The 16152-nt window shown below is 39.7% G+C and overlaps 1 protein-coding gene across 1 annotated transcript in view; it reads right to left on the bottom strand.

Moving 5' to 3' along the window:
* Nucleotides 1–16152, bottom strand: part of Gfm1 (G elongation factor mitochondrial 1) — a 51413-nt gene that overhangs the window by 28830 nt on the left and 6431 nt on the right. The window contains exons 5-8 of the mRNA XM_034500214.2: nt 14327–14443; nt 13038–13188; nt 9599–9753; nt 8449–8533 (exon numbers count right to left, since the gene is read on the bottom strand). Coding sequence (XP_034356105.1) covers nt 8449–8533; nt 9599–9753; nt 13038–13188; nt 14327–14443 — 508 coding nt within the window. The remainder of the gene's footprint in view (nt 1–8448; nt 8534–9598; nt 9754–13037; nt 13189–14326; nt 14444–16152) is intronic.

Here is a 16152-nt window from a genome sequence, read left to right as displayed (position 1 = left end):
CAGGATCCCAGAGGTGGCCTGAGTCCCAGCAGTTTTTCCACCCAGGAACTCAGGATCACAAAGACATCTGGACCCTGAGGAGTTCTGACATAAGCAAGATAACTGGAAAGACAGGCTCCAGTCAGACACAGTGAGTGCAGGTAGCACTAGAGTTAAACATATGGCGAAAGGCAAGCACAAGAACATACGCAATAGAAACCAAAGTTACTTGGCATCATCAGAACCCAGTTCTCCCACCATAGCAAGCCCTGGACACCGCATCATACTGGAAAAGCAGGATTCAGAATTAAAATCACTTCTCATGATGATGATAGAGGACTTTAAGAAGGACGTAAATAACTCCCTTAAAGAAGTGCAGGAGAACACAGGTAAACAGGTAGAAGCCCTTAAAGAGGAAACAAAAATTCCTTAAAGAACTGCAAGAAAACACAACCAAACAGGTGAAGGAATTAAACAAAACCATCCAGGATCTAAAAACAGAAGTAGAAACAATAAAGAAATCTCAAAGGGAGACTACCCTGGAGATAGAAAACCTAGGAAAGAGATCGGGAGTCATAGATGCAAGAAGCATCGCCAACAGAATACAAGAGATAGAAGAGAGAATCTCATGTGCAGAAGATACCATGGAAAACATTGACACAACTGTCAAAGAAAATGCAAAATGCAAAAAGCTCCTAACCCAAAACATCCAGGAAATCCAGGACACAATGAGAAGACCAAACCTAAGGATAATAGGTATAGATGAGAGTGAAGATTCCCAACCAACCTAAAGAAAGAGATGTCCATGAACATACAAGAAGCCTACAGAACCCCAAATAGACTAGACCAGAAAAGAAATTCCTCCCATCACATAATAATCAAAACACCAAATGAACAAAACAAAGAAAAATTACTAAAAGCAGTAAGGGAAAAAGGTAAAGTAACATATAAAGGCAGACATATAATACTTACACCAGACTTCTCACCAGAGACTATAAAAGCCAGAAGATTCTGGACTGATATCATACAGACCCTAACAGAACACAAATGCCAGCTCAGACTACTATACCCAGAAAAACTCTAAATTACCATAGATGGAGAAACCAAGATATTCCATGACAAAACCAAATTTACACAATATCTTCCCACAAATCCAGCACTTCAAAAGATAATGGATGGAAAACTCCAACACAAGGAGGGAAACTACAACCTAGAAAAAGCAAGGAAGTAATCTTCCAACAACTCCAAAAGAAGATAGCTACACAAACATAATTCCACCTCTAATAACAAAGATAACAGGAAGCAACAATCATTTTTCCTTAAAACGTAGACTTTCAGACTAAAACAGGACCCAGAATTTTGCTGCATACAGGAAATGCACCTCAGTGACAAAGACAGACACTACCTCAGAATAAAAGGATGGAAAACAATTTTCCAAGCAAATGGTCCCAAGAAACAAGGTGGAGTAGCCATCCTAATATCAAATAAAATCGACTTTCAACCAAAAGTAATCAAAAAAGATGAGGAAAGACACTTCATACTTATCAAAGGAAAAATCTACCAAGATGAGCTCTCAATTTTGAACATCTATGCCCCAAATGCAAGAGCATGTACATACATAAAAGAAACTTTACTAAAGCTCAAAGCAAACACTGCACCTCACACAATAATAGTGGGGGATTTCAACACTCCACTCTCAGCAACGGACACATCATGGAGACAGAAACTAAACAGAGACACAGTGAAATTAACAGAAGTTATGAACCAAATGGATTTAACTGATATCTATAGAACATTTAATCCTAAAACAAAAGAATATAACTTTCTCTCAGTACCTCATGGTACCTTCTCCCAAATAGACCATATAATTGGTCACAAAACAGGCCTCAACAGATACAAAAAGATTGAAATAATCCCTTGCATTGTATCAGATCACCACAAACTAAGGCTGGTCTTCAATAATGACAAAAACAATGGAAAGCCCACATACACGTAGAAAATGAACAACTCTCTACTCGATGATGACTTGGTCAAGAGAGAAATAAAGAAATTAAAGACTTTTTAGAATTTAATGAAAATGAGGACACACTATACCAAAACTTGTGGGATTCCATGAAAGCAGTGCTAAGAGGAAAACATATAGCTCTAAGTGCCTACAAAAGGAAACTGGAGAGAGCATACACTAACATCTTGACAGCACACCTGAAAGCTATAGAACAAAGAGTGTCAAATACACCCAAGAGTAGACGGCAGAAAATAATCAAACTCAGGGCTGAAATCAAGCAAGTAGAAACAAAAAGAACTATACAAAACATCAATAAAACCAGGAGCTGGTTCTTTGAGAAAATCGACAAGATAGATAAACCCTTAGCCAGACTAACCAAAGGGTACAGAGACAGTATTCAAATTAATAAAATCAGACCTGAAAAGGGAGACATAACAACAGAAACCGAGGAAATTTAAATAATCATCCAATCCTACTACAAAAGCCTATACTCAACAAAACTGGAAAATCTGGATGAAATGGACAACTTTCTAGACAGATACCAGGTACCAAAGTTAAATCAGGAACAGATAAACCATCTAAATGTCCCATAACCCCTAAGGAAATAGCAGCAGTCATTAAGTCTCCCCACCAAAAAAAGTCCAGGACCAGATGGTTTCAGTGCAGAATTCTATGAGACCTTCAAGAAAGACCTAATACCAATTCTCTTCAAACTATTCCACAGAACAGAACAGAAGGAACACTACCCAATTTGTTCGATGAAGCCACAATCACACTCATACTTAAGCCTCACAAAGACCCAACAAAGAAAGAGAACTTCAGATCAATCTCTTTTATAAATATTAACGCAAAAATACTCAATAAAATTCTGGCAAACCGAATCCAAGAACACATCAAAACAAACATCCATCATGATGAAGTAGGCTTTATCCCAGGAATGCAGGGATGGTTCAATATTCGGAAATCTATCAATGTAACCTACTATATAAATACACTCAAAGAAAAAAACCACGTGATCATCTCATTAGATGCTGAGAAAGCATTTGACAAAATTTAACACCCCTTCATGGTAAAAGTCTCAGAAAGATCAGGAATTCAAGGCCCATACCTAAACATAGTAAAAGCAATATACAACAAGCCAATCGTAAACATCAAACTAAATGGAGAGAAACTTGAAGCATTTCCGATAAAATCAGGGACAAGGCTGGCCACTCTCTCCCTACCTATTCAATATAGTACTGGAAGTCCTAGCCAGAGCAATTAGACAACAAAAGGAAGTCAAAGGGATAAAAATAGGAAAGGAAGAAGTCAAAATTTCACTTGATATGATAGTATGATATGATAGCATACTTAAGTGACTCTAAAACTTCCACCAGAGAACTCCTAAACCTGATAAACAACTTTAGCAAAGTGGCTGGATATAAAATCAACTCAAACAAATCAGTAGCCTTCCTCTACTTGAAGGATGAACAGGCTGAGAAAGAAATTAGGGAAACAATACCCTTCACAATAATCACAAATAATATAAAATACCTTGGCGTGAATCTAACCAAGAAAGTGAAAGATCTGTATGACAAGAACTTCAAGTCTCTGAAGAAAGACATTGAAGAAGGTCTCAGAAGATAGAAAGATCTCCCATGCTTGTGGATTGGCAGGATTAATATAGTAAAAATGGCCATCTTGCCACAAGCAATCTACAGATTCAATGTAATCCCCATCAAAATTCCAAATCAATTCTTCAAAGAGATAGAAAGAGCAATTTGCAAATTCATTTGGAGTAACAAAAATCCCAGGATAGGGAGAACTATTCTCAACAATAAAAGAAGTTCTGAGGGAATCACCATCCCTGACCTCAAGCTGTACTACAGAACAATAGTGATAAAAACTGCATGGTATTGGTACAGAGACAGGCAGGAAGATCAATGTAATAGAATTGAAGATTCAGAAATGAACCCACACACCTATGGTCACTTGATCTTTGACAAAGGAGCTAAAACTGTTCAGTGGGAAAAGGACAGCATTTTCAATAAATGGTGCTGGTTCAACTGGAGGTCAACATGTAGAAGAATGCAAATCGATCCATTCTTATCTCCTTGTAGAAAGCTCAAATCCAAGTGGATAAAGGACTTTCACATAAAACCAGATACACTGAAACTAATAAAAGAGAAGGTGGGAAAGACCCTTGAATACCTAGGCACAAGGGAAAAGTTCCTAAACAGAACCCAATGGCTTATGCTCTAAGATCAAGAATTGACAAATGGGACCTCATCAAATTGCTAAGTTTCTGTAAGGCAAAGGACATTTGTCAAAGGACAAAATGGCAACCAACAGATTGGGAAAAGATCTTTACTAATCCTACATCTGATAGAGGGGTAATATCTAATATATACAAAGAACTCAAGAAATTAGAATCCAGACAACCAAATAACTCTACTAAAAAATGGGGTACAAAGAATTCTCAACTGAGGAAACTCGAATGGCCAAGAAGCACCTAAAGAAATGTTCAGCATTGTTAGTCATCAGGGAAATGCAAATCAAAACAACTCTGAGATTCTACCTCATACCAGTCAGAATGGCTAAGATCAAAAACTCAGGTGATAGCAGATGCTGGCAAGGATGTGGAGAAAGAGGAACACTCCTCCATTGTTGGTGGGATTGCAAGCTGGTGCAACCACTCTGGAAATCAGTCTGGCGGGTCCTCAGAAAATGGGACATAACATTACCTGAGGACCCAGCTATACCACTTCTGGGCATATACCCAGAAGATGCTCCATATAACAAGGACATATGCTCCACTATGTTCATAGCAGCCTTCTTTATAATAGCCAGAAGCTGGAAAGATGTCCTTCAACAGAGGAATGGACACAGAAAATGTGGTACATTTACACAATGGAATATTATTCAGCTATTAAATTCTTAGGTAAATGGATGGAACTAGAAAATATCATCCTGAGTGAAGTAACGCAATCACAAAAGAACATACATGGTATTCACTCACTGATAATTGGATATTAGCCCAAAAGCTGGCAATATCCAAGATACAACTCACAGACCACATGAAGCTCATGAACAAGGAAGACCAAAGTGTGGGTGCTATGGTCCTTCTTAGAAGGAGTAACAAAATACTCATGGGAGCAAATATGGAGACAAAGCGTGGGACAGAATCTGAAGGAGAGGCCATCCAAAGACTGCTCCACCTGGGTATCCATCCCTTGTGTAGTCACCAAAGGTAGACACTGATGTGGATGTCAGGAAGTACATGCTGACAGGAGCCTGATATAGCTGTCTCCTTAGAGGTCTGCCGGAGCCTGAAATATACAGAGGCAGATGCTTACAGCTAACCACTAAACTGATCATGAGATTCCCAATGGAGGAATGAGAGAGAAGACTGAAGGAGCTGAAAGGGCTTGCGGCCCCATGAAGACAGCAAAAATACCAACCAACCAGAGCTCCCAGGGTCTAAACCACCAGCCTGGGAGCACATAGGGAGGGACCCATGGCTCCAGCTGTATATGTAGGAAAGGATGGCAGTGTCAGGCATAGGTGGGTGAGAAAGTCCTTGGTCCAGTGAAGGCTAGACGCCCCAGTGTGGGGAAAATCATGGATGGGGAGGTGGGAGTGGAAGGGTGGGTGGGGGCATATCCTCATAGAAGCAGGAGGAGGGGAAATGGGATACAAGGTTCCTGGGTGGGGGGAAAGGGGATTATATCTGAAATGTAAATAAAATATCCAATAAAAAAAATCCAGCTTGTTGTCAAGTTTGTATAAATAAGTAAAACACCTTGGCCTAAATTATAAAAGAATGAAAGTTTGTATTTTCATTTACAAAAAAAAAAAAAAAAAAAAAAAAAAAAAAAAAAAAAAAAAGCAGACAGAAATGGCTCAGTGGTTAATAGCATGTGTTGCTTTCCAGGACCTGAATTTAGGTCCCAGCATGCCATGCCTGTTAAGTCCATGGGATCTGGTGCCCTCTTCTGGCCTCTGTGGGCTCCTGCACCCATGTGCCTACACCCTCACACACAAAACACTGAGGAAAAATAAAGCTTAAACAAAGTAAGGCTGCTCTATAAACACATAGAAAGCAGCTATTTTCTCCAAACTGAACCATTTCCTCCACATCCCTACCTGGAGAGAAGAGCCTGGTTCATGAGACTCAGGGAACTAAGAAACCTTGCAGGACTCAGGGCGCTCAGAAGTTGTTAAGATTCAAGAGCCCTCCCTGTGGCTGGAAGCAGAAAGGTTCTGGGAAAGAACACTGGGTGCAGCAGCCTGCCAACTGGGCAGAGATCTCCATGGATGCAGCTCTCAGGACGCCTCAACCATGAAGGGCTGGGTACTGAGTGCTGCAGCTGTCCAGGGGCCACCCATACTCCTGTAGGCTGCCCCAGTAAACTCAAAACTCACTGGTCCACCATGCTCCACGGACTCAGGCAGGTGCATCACCTTGCTCTGTCACTTGTGCCCTATCTGGGTGGTAGATGCTTCCTTCCTCATGAGAAGGCACATAACAGCCAAACATAATGACTTCTTTTTAAGCAGTGTAGTAAGAATGGGAGAGAAAATGAAAGGCAATTTTATATGGAAGAACCCTGACAAAGCCTATGGTGATCAAGGTTAGCATAATAGTAAATCTGCATGCCTAATGTGTGACAAGAATGACATTTCCTTTGCTGCCATCTCTGTCACCAATCAACCAATCTAATCCTCACAGAAACATCAGAGTCTCAGATGGAAAGACATCCTTGGCTAGTACTTTTGCAAAATGTCAAGGGCATGGGAAGCAAGGGAGGAAAAACAATGTAAGAAACAGTCCCAGGAGCTGTGTTAGGGTTTCCACTGCAGTAATAAACACTATGGTCGGTGTGACTAGGGAGGAAGGCTTCAGCTTCAAGTTCCAGCACATGCAGCACTGAGGAAGTCAGGGCAGGAACTCAAGCAGGGCAGGAACCTGGAGGCAGGAGCTGATGCAGAGGCCATGGAGGGGTGCAGATACTAGCCTGCTCCACCAGCCTGGGGATGGTACCGACCACATTACTCATCATTCAAGAACAAACCCCACAGGCCAATCTGGTAGAGTATTTTCTCAGTTGAAGCTCCCTTTACCAAAATGACTCTAGCTTATGCCGAGGTGACATACAACTAGCTGTGACAGAAGCCTAAAATGATAACAGAATCTAATGTGTTAACTGAACGAGATACCATCAGGAAGGGGACATAAGCAATAACCATAGATATCTGAATAAATGTGGGTTTTATTAATAATAAATGAATACTGTTCCATCAGTTTGCCATTAGCTGCTGTTTACTAAAAGGAAATGAAATGAAGTCTCTGTATAAATCTAAAAAATGTGTTTTTTAAAAAATTACAACTTCCCATGTCAAAAAAAAAAGAAAGAAAGAAAGGAAGGAAGGAAGAAAGAAAGAAAAAAGAAAGAAAGAAAGAAAGAAAGAAAGAAAGAAAAAGAAAAATAGGTAGGTATCTTGGCTGGAGCGATGGCTCAGCAGTTAGGAACATTTAGTTCCCAGCACCCACACGGTGACTAACAACAGTTTGTAACTCCAGCTCCAGAGGATCAAAACCCTCTTTGGCACCCATGGGCCAAAACAAATACATCATTAAAATAAGTAACCATCTTAACTATTAAAATCTAAATACTACTACATTATAAAGTTACACCCCATCCACTTACACAAACTGTAATAGCTGTGCATTTCCAACTATTTGTAGATTACGGGTTTTAAAACCAGAGCTGGTTTGAGTTCCTTCATAACTCGGGACAACTTTTTTCCTAAAAGTGGACCCATTATTATTTATAATAATGTTCAATAATTAGATAATTTTAAGCCAATTTACTTAATACACTGGTTTTTTTTTTTTTTTTCTGTTTCTTTGTTTTATTTTTCTGAGACAGGTTTCTCTATGTAGCCTTGGCTATCCTGAAACTCTTTATGTAAACCAGGCTTGCCTCAAATTCTGAGATCCGTCTGTCTCTACCTCCCAAGTGGTAGGATTAAAGGTGTTTTGCCAACCCTTCCCCCCCCAGCTATTTAATACAATACTAAGCTGACATTCAAAATGTTAAAAGTAAGTTGGCCATGGTAGGACACACTTGTAATCCCAGCTCTCAATACACTGTAGCAAGAGAATTGCCAATTTGGGGCAAGCCTGGGCTATATACAAGACCCTGGCCCAGAACACAAAACAAGAAAGTAGATGATCAAACAATTTGTAGAAACATGGATTACGTTTATATCTATATTAAATGAAAATACCCAGGTAAAGTTATATACAATATGATTTTTGAAAACCTTATATTTTAAGACTGCAAAGAGTTACTGCATCCAAAAACAAGAAACAATCCTTATCTCTCACATGGGCACAGAGAGTCATTTTATAATAGGGCTAAAAATCCAGTAAAGAAAACTTCTACAGACAGCAGTAAGTAAATTAAATAGCAACTTACCTCCAATTTAAAAGCCAGGCCTACAAATGGGTGGGAATCATCTCTTTTGGGGTTCATTAAAATTTTGTTCTTCTCTTTTGAGTCACTTAAAAGGAAAGAAATATAAAACTATGAACTATAACACTTAATCTTTATGTGCGGTGTATGTGTGGTGGTGAGCACACGTGTATATAGATATGCATGTATCTGCATGCATGCATGGAGGCCAGAGGTGTCCTGCGGTCACTCTTGGTCTTACTCTTCTGAGACAGGGTCTCTCATTGAACCTGCAGCTAGGCTGGCAGCCAGCACACCCCAGACATCCTCCTGTCTCCACACCACCAAACCGTGGCTCTTACTTGCCTCTTGAGGCTTCCTCAGCAAGCATGCTTCCCCACTGAGCCATCTATCCAGACCTTACTGCTTTTTCCACATCACTTTGTTCTTAGCAAGGAGAAAAGAACGCTTGCTGACAGTTTCCGGTTTACACACAAATAAGTCTCACTGAAAGAGTTCAGTAAGAAGAACGAGTCCCAAGGGCTTTGTAACTTATGGACAGGACCAGAATAGATTAAAACACTGAACTCTGAGAGAGTGTGCAGAGCCATGATCCACGAGAGCCTTACAAAGGCGTCTTTCCTTGTTGTTACTTTACAGTTCATTTATTTTGTGTTATTTTATTTTATGCATGGGTGGGGACATGTCTGAAGAGTCTGAGGACAACTTTTGTGAGCTGGTTCTCTCCGTCCACCATGCGGGTTCTGGGAGTCAAAATGATCTCATGAAGCTTGGTAGCTGACACCTTCATCTGATATGCTATCTCACTGGCCTGAATTTCAGTTTGTTTTTTTTTGTTTGTTTGTTTGTTTGTTTTTAAATAAAAAGATTCTATAACTGAAAATGAATGATACTAAATTTAAAAAATTAATTCTTTAAACCTTGAGAGACAATAAAACAAATCACACTTCTAAGTCACAAGTGATATGGGACCAACCTGCACAGTAAGCATTTTCCTGAACACTAAAACTGATATCCAACTATGGTGATTTTTGTGAATGAGGAAAGAAAATAACAAAACCAAATGAAAGAACAATCCTTAAACTTTTTCATAGTGTGCTAGCTAGTATTACAGTGTCTTTTCATAGCCCGGGATTCGTGTGGCAATACTTACTTCTGATTGAGTATAGCGTAATTCTGGACTTCAGACGGATCGGGGAGGTATTCTAAAACAGCGTCCAAGAGAGGCTGGACGCCTTTGTTCTTCAAAGCACTTCCCACAAACACAGGAGTGAAGGATCTACTCAGCGTAGCTCTCCGGATTGCTAGCTACAGAACAAGCGAAAATGACTCATGTTAACAATTTATGCTCCAGGTCAATGACGAACAAACAAATGAACTGATACTCTAGAGTGCTGGTTCAAGGGAAGGGACAAAAATAACAGCACAATGACTCAGTCAGAATATTGAAAAACAGGGAAAAATTGTCTTTCTTATGAGAGGGCCAATAGTTGATTTATGAGACAATTACTTTTGACACTCCTAAAATCATTCTTTTTTATTTGGTATCAAAGAGGTACATACATATAAAATAGACATATAGAATACTGTAAACTGCATGCTAATAATTTTATAAGAGGGAGAAGACATGTGCGCGCGCACACATACACACACACACACACACACACACACACACACACACACACACACACACACAAAGCTGGATGTGGAAGCATATACTATTAGTCCCAGCACTCGAGGCAGAGGCAGTTGAATCTCTATGAGTACAAGGCCAGCTAGTTAAGGTTGTATTAGTAAGACCTTGTCTCAAAAACAAACCAAACCAAAACCAAATCTCTGGGAAAATTTATCAGAAATTAACATGTTTTAGAATGGGGCAGAGAAATGGTTTTATGGGATAGGACTGTTTTTACTGTAAATCTTTGTGAAGATTAGTTTTTAATGCACAGCTCAGACTCCCAGGGTAGGGATGTGTGTGTGTGTGTGTGGGGGGGGTGTTGTGAACCTCTGAAAATGTCTTTGGGGGGTTCCTCGGGTAACATTTATTGAGGTGGAAGAGCCACGCTAGATGTGGGTGGCACCATTCCCTAGGCTGGGCCCTGGGCTGAATGACAAGAATGAGTGGGCTGAGCATCTGTGAACACATTGACCTCTGCGACTGCTTAAAATTACCTCAAGAATACTTGTACTGTTTCGAGGACTCAGAAATGGCTGTGGGAAAAGAAAGACTATCACAAGCCATTTCACTATAATGGCTTCCCACTTCTTTCTAATATACAGATAGGGACACACTGTACCATTACCACGCTTCGTCTACATTTATAAAACACAAAACCATATGAGGGTGGAAGGCAGGGTAAATTAAAACCATCTATAAAACAGTCCAACAAAGTCTCCATTTTCCAAAACTTGCTTTTTCATAGCAAACATTTTCATACTTTAAGGTGCTATTTCACAACATGTCACTAAGCATCCAACCACAGCACAGAACCTAACGCATGCCCACCCAATCTGCAGACACTGAGGACTGGGCTCTCCACAAAGGCCTGTGCAGAGTCCTGGGTATCCAGGAAGTCCCTCATCCTTTTGAACTGGTAACAGTAGTCTGCTCTGCTGATGCTGTATAAACGTGGTATATGTTAAACACCTTCCTTCCAGAAGACCAAAATTTGAGTACATGCTAAGTAGATCCCAATAAAAACCTTGTACACTGCGTTTCTCTTTGTTGGTTTTGCTTTGTTCAGCTTGGTTTGGATTTCTTGAGACATGGTCTCCCTATGTAACCCAGGCTGACCTCAAACTGGGGTCCTCCTGTCTCATCTTCCAAGGCTGGGATACCAGCAACCACACCACAGACAGCCTAGGCTCCACAGTGCTGCACAACTGCTGAAGGAATTGAGTCTGTGAGGCTCCCCTGGAGCTCACACATGCCTCCCTCAGATTGTCCCCTATGCCATTTCCCTCTGCTTAGTTTTATCTCAATGGAATTAAACTATATGCTACATGCTGTGAATTCCAGTGAGTTACTAAACCTTTGGGAGTAATCTTAAAAACCTGACGTATTTTAATAATAGACATCCTGGTCTATTATGGTTCCCAAAACATACTTGTCTTTATTTAGGGTTAGACCAACATGTCTTCTGAGTGCTCTGTACTCATCAAGGCGAAGGCACTAACTCCTTAAAAGAACTCACATTACAAGATACGGTTCCAGTTTAACACTTCAGCGAAAATCAATACGGACCCTCATCTGCACAGGGTTCTTTTTGTGTCTGAGTGCAATTTATTGAATTTACATTTATATGTCACATCTTATGTACAATCTGATCTCTGCTACACATAACAAGTGATTTAAAAAGATTCATGTCTTTATAAAATACATACAATTACCGTTTTAATCATTTTGAAGCATATAATTCAACAGCATTCTGTACATTCATAGTGCTATACAGCTCTCATCATTATCCATCCTTAAAACGTTTATTTTCTCAAATTAAAACAATAGTTCCCTGAAATGAAGGCTAACAACTCATGTAATCACCACTTTACTTATTTTTGACTTTTTGAGAAAAAAATATTCACTCCTCAGACCAGGCTACTCACTATGTAGCCCAGGATGACCCTGAACAAGTGGGAATTATCCATCTCAGTCTTCCAGGTACCAGGATTACAGGCCCAGGTCTGCACACTCAGCTCACTCTACTCTCTATGAATCTGACAAATCTTCGTGTACCACATAAACAAAATCATAAAACAACTATCTCAGAGGCTTAGTGTTTTCACCAAAATGTCTTCCTAGTTCATTTACATAGTCACATTACGCAGAATTTTGCCTTCTTTAGGAATAAAAAATACTTATATGTACAGACTGCATAATGTTTATACATTCATTCATTTTAGTGGACACTCATTAAAGTGTCCTCTCTATACTTTGCTGTGGACAGTGCTTCTGGAGTTGCTGATACCACTCAAGTACTGGGACGTTCTTTCTCAGATGTGCCTCCAGGGAGAGGCTTACTGCCATACTGTGTTTGTTACATTTCTACCAGAAAGGCCCAAGGGTTGACACTCTGCCAGATCTGCATCAATACATGCTTCCTGGGTTTCTGTTTCTTTGGCTAGCTGGTTGGTTGGTTAGTCTTAAATAACATTCATCTTAGTAGCATGAAGGATAGCTCACTGTGACTTTGATTTGCATTTTTCTAGTGATTAGTACTGCAACTTGAATATCTTATTTTGGGGAAATGTTTATTCAAAAGTCTCTTGCAAGAATCTTCATTTTTTTATGGAAGTGAATTGTATTAAATATTTTTACTCATTTATTAATTTCATTAATAAAGCCCATTAACAAAAGAATTTATGTTCTCCACCCCAAAATTAACCCATTTTTAACTATATAAGATTAAGAGCACCGGCTGCTCTTCCAGGGGACAGGGGTTGAAGTCAAGCACCTGCACGGTCATTCACAGTCATCTGTAACCCCAGTTCCAGGGAACACAATGCCTTCTTCTGGCCCCCAAAGGCACTGCATGCAGGGAAAACACATTTAAAAAAACTGTTTTTAAGAATACCTATTTTTTGAGAGCACTTGCCTTTAAATCAGAAACCGAGGGGATTTTCTCTTCCAGAAACAGCTCACCAAGCTGCTCATCTGAATTCGCAACACACTCAATCAGCTCCTGCCGGTGGTCAGCGGCGGCGGCCCTCAGCTCAGCCGGAATCTCGTCATAGCGAACAATCTGACTAAGACAAAGAATGCTTTACTTTCATAACTCTAGGAATGTTCAGTTAAACATATCAACATCAAGGGTAGGACTAACAACTACGGTGTTATCATGTTTTCCAAAATGATACATGATGGAATATAAAATCATTCCCGATTTAATATAAACTGCTTTATCTTATTCTAGAGATTAAAATGAGCCACAGAACACATGGTCATGGGAGCCACGTGTGGTGGCACATGTCTTTGATCCCAGTACTCAGGAGGTGGAGGCAGTTAATCTCTGTGAGTTTGAGAACAGCCTGGTCTACATGGTAAGTTCTAGGCAGTCAGGACTACACAGAGAGAGAGGGACCTTGTCTCAAAATAAGGAAAAATAACAAAAAACTCTTAGAAAAGTTATTAATTAAATAAGCGATTAAAATTCTTTTCAGGGTGGCTACAGGACTATTTTTACTGCCATCTAACTGGAAAGCAAAGCAAAGAAAACATCATTTATTTAATACCTGAATTACAGCAGCATGAAACTAGAGATCTGCTAATACCCACACAAAAGTTTCTACTATCTCAATTTTTAGATGAGAAAGATAGTTTAAACAAAGTTAACATCAGCTAATTTTCAAGCTAACCTATCTGAAGCCTGACTAATTTTTTGAAAATTCTATTAACAAGGGAACTAAGACAGACAGCCTTTGTCTATTCTGAAGCACGCCACCTGTCTTGAAGTGGATAGGGAGGGCTTTGAGACAGAATCCTGCTGTGTAGCCAGTACTGGTCTGAAACTTGCTCCTGACTCAGCCCCTAAGTGCTAGGATGGTAAGCTTGTACCATCAAGTCTGGCTTTCCATTTTAATATACATGGCTTAATACATTTGGACTGACATTGTTACCTATTAAGTATATCTTTCAGTTGTTATAGTTGGTATGTTCATTACTTTCCTGCTCAGGCCCTAGCGCAGTTGTTCTCAACCTGTGGGTCTTGACCCCTTTGCAGGTCACATATCAGATTTCCTGCATATCAGACATTTACGTTACAATTCAGTCATTAACATTCAGGCACATTTCAAAAAGATCATTAGTTTATGTTCAACTTAGGTCTTCCTTTTCTTTGATGTTGATGTTTTTAAAAATATAAGGTTTTAGTACTTTAGGACTTACCCAAAGTCTCCATCAAAGTAAATAGCTCGTTCTTCGATGAGGTCTATAATTCCCTTAAACTCACTCTCTAAGCCAATGGGTATTTGCACAAACGCGGCATTGTGATTCAGTTTGGATCTGAAAAACAAAAACATTTGTTTGCTTCTTCTCTCAAAATTACTTTGAAATGACAAGAGGGAAAAGGGCAAAAGAACCACGGCAGACATCAGGGCTGAGAGGCAGCAGCAGCAGAAGAGAAGACACACAGACACCAAACTCAAGGAGCTGAAAAAGCTAGCCCGTCGGAACAACAAAGAACACAAAGTAATCTTTTACCCCAGACTCCCTCAAATGCTCATGAAGCATTTGAAAGGAAACAGAAGGGAAAGACAGAAAAATCAATTGCAGATGACTAGGACATTAAAAGACAGTGGGACAGCAGAATCTAGTTCTCATTCTCAAACCGAAAATTTGGAGCTGGAAAGATGGCTCAGTGGTTAAGAGCACTTGCTGCTCTTCTAGAGGACCTGTCAAGGAGTTCACAAATGCCTGTTACTCCAGCTCCTGGAGACTTAACACCTCCTTCTCACTTCCCTGTATATCTGCACGAATGGCATATACTTACAGAGACTCACATACACATAAATAAAAGTTGCAGGATATTTGATCCCAAGATTGTGTTATTTGCTGAAAAAAAAAAAAAAAAAAAAAACAGTTTCTAGTTGTGGTGTTGCTCAAACCTTAGCACACACCTTTGAAGGTAAAATTAGTTTGTACAAGGAAGCAGCCATGTTTGAAAGTGATGTATGATTGAGTGGCAGACAAAGTGACAAATCAGAGAAAGATTTAACAGAATAGGATATGCCCAACTCTCATGAGACAAGGGAGGAAAGGGGAAGCTACTTAAGAGAGAGCAGTGCAGAGGAGGCAGTTTTACCAGGAGAGTTGGAGAGGCAGGTTGAAGAGAGAACAAGCTAGACTCAGATGAAGAAGAATGAGCCAGAGAGTGAGCAGAAGGAAGATTAGAACAGATTGCCAAAGTTAATATAAAGCCAAGTACAGGAACTCAGTCAGAAGCCAAGAGAGAAGTCAGATTGAATCAGTCAGCTTGGAGAGGAGTTTGAGCCAGAACATCTGAGTTGAACCAGCCAACCAGAGTTCAGAAAGAACAGAAAGGGTGAGCTTACTCAGTAAGTCTCAGAGGTTAAAAATATTCTAGGCCTGGACTAGACTGTATAGAGGATAGAAACTTCCAGGGCTAGGCCTAGATTAGCAGACTGAGAAAGTACACCTTGGAGACAACAATTACAACAGGAGAATAAACGATACTTTTCCATAAAAGTCTAAAAAAAAATTTTTTTTTTTTTTTTTTTTTTTTTTTTTTGGTTTTTCGAGACAGGGTTTCTCTATGTAGCCCTGGAACTCACTCTGAAGACCAGGCTGACCTCAAACTCAGAAATCTGCCTGCCTTTGCCTCCCAAGTGCTGGGATTAAAGGCATGCGCCACTACTGCCTGGCCTAAAAATTATTTTTAAAAGAGATGTATTAATATCTAAGAATAGTTATCCGAGGAAAGAAAATAAAATTTAATTAAGATTCTGTAGTGCTGGGGATTGAACCAAGGCCAGGCACATACTAGGCAAGTGCTTTACTACTGAGCTATATTCCCAGACCAAACTTAGAGATTTGAAAAGTATCTCTATGAAAATGATATTACAGTAAATGAAAAATTTATGAAAATTAGCTACATAATTACTGAATATTTTTAAAAGGCAAAGTAACAGAAAAGGCACAGAAGACTATCAAATTCATGAGCTTTTTAAAAATTGCAAGAATTCTTTTTGGGC

This window comes from Arvicanthis niloticus, chromosome 4 (assembly GCF_011762505.2).
Source record: "Arvicanthis niloticus isolate mArvNil1 chromosome 4, mArvNil1.pat.X, whole genome shotgun sequence".
NCBI lineage: Eukaryota > Metazoa > Chordata > Mammalia > Rodentia > Muridae > Arvicanthis > Arvicanthis niloticus.
The sequence above is the reverse complement of the archived record's forward strand: the minus strand, read 5'-3'. Positions and strand labels throughout refer to the sequence as shown.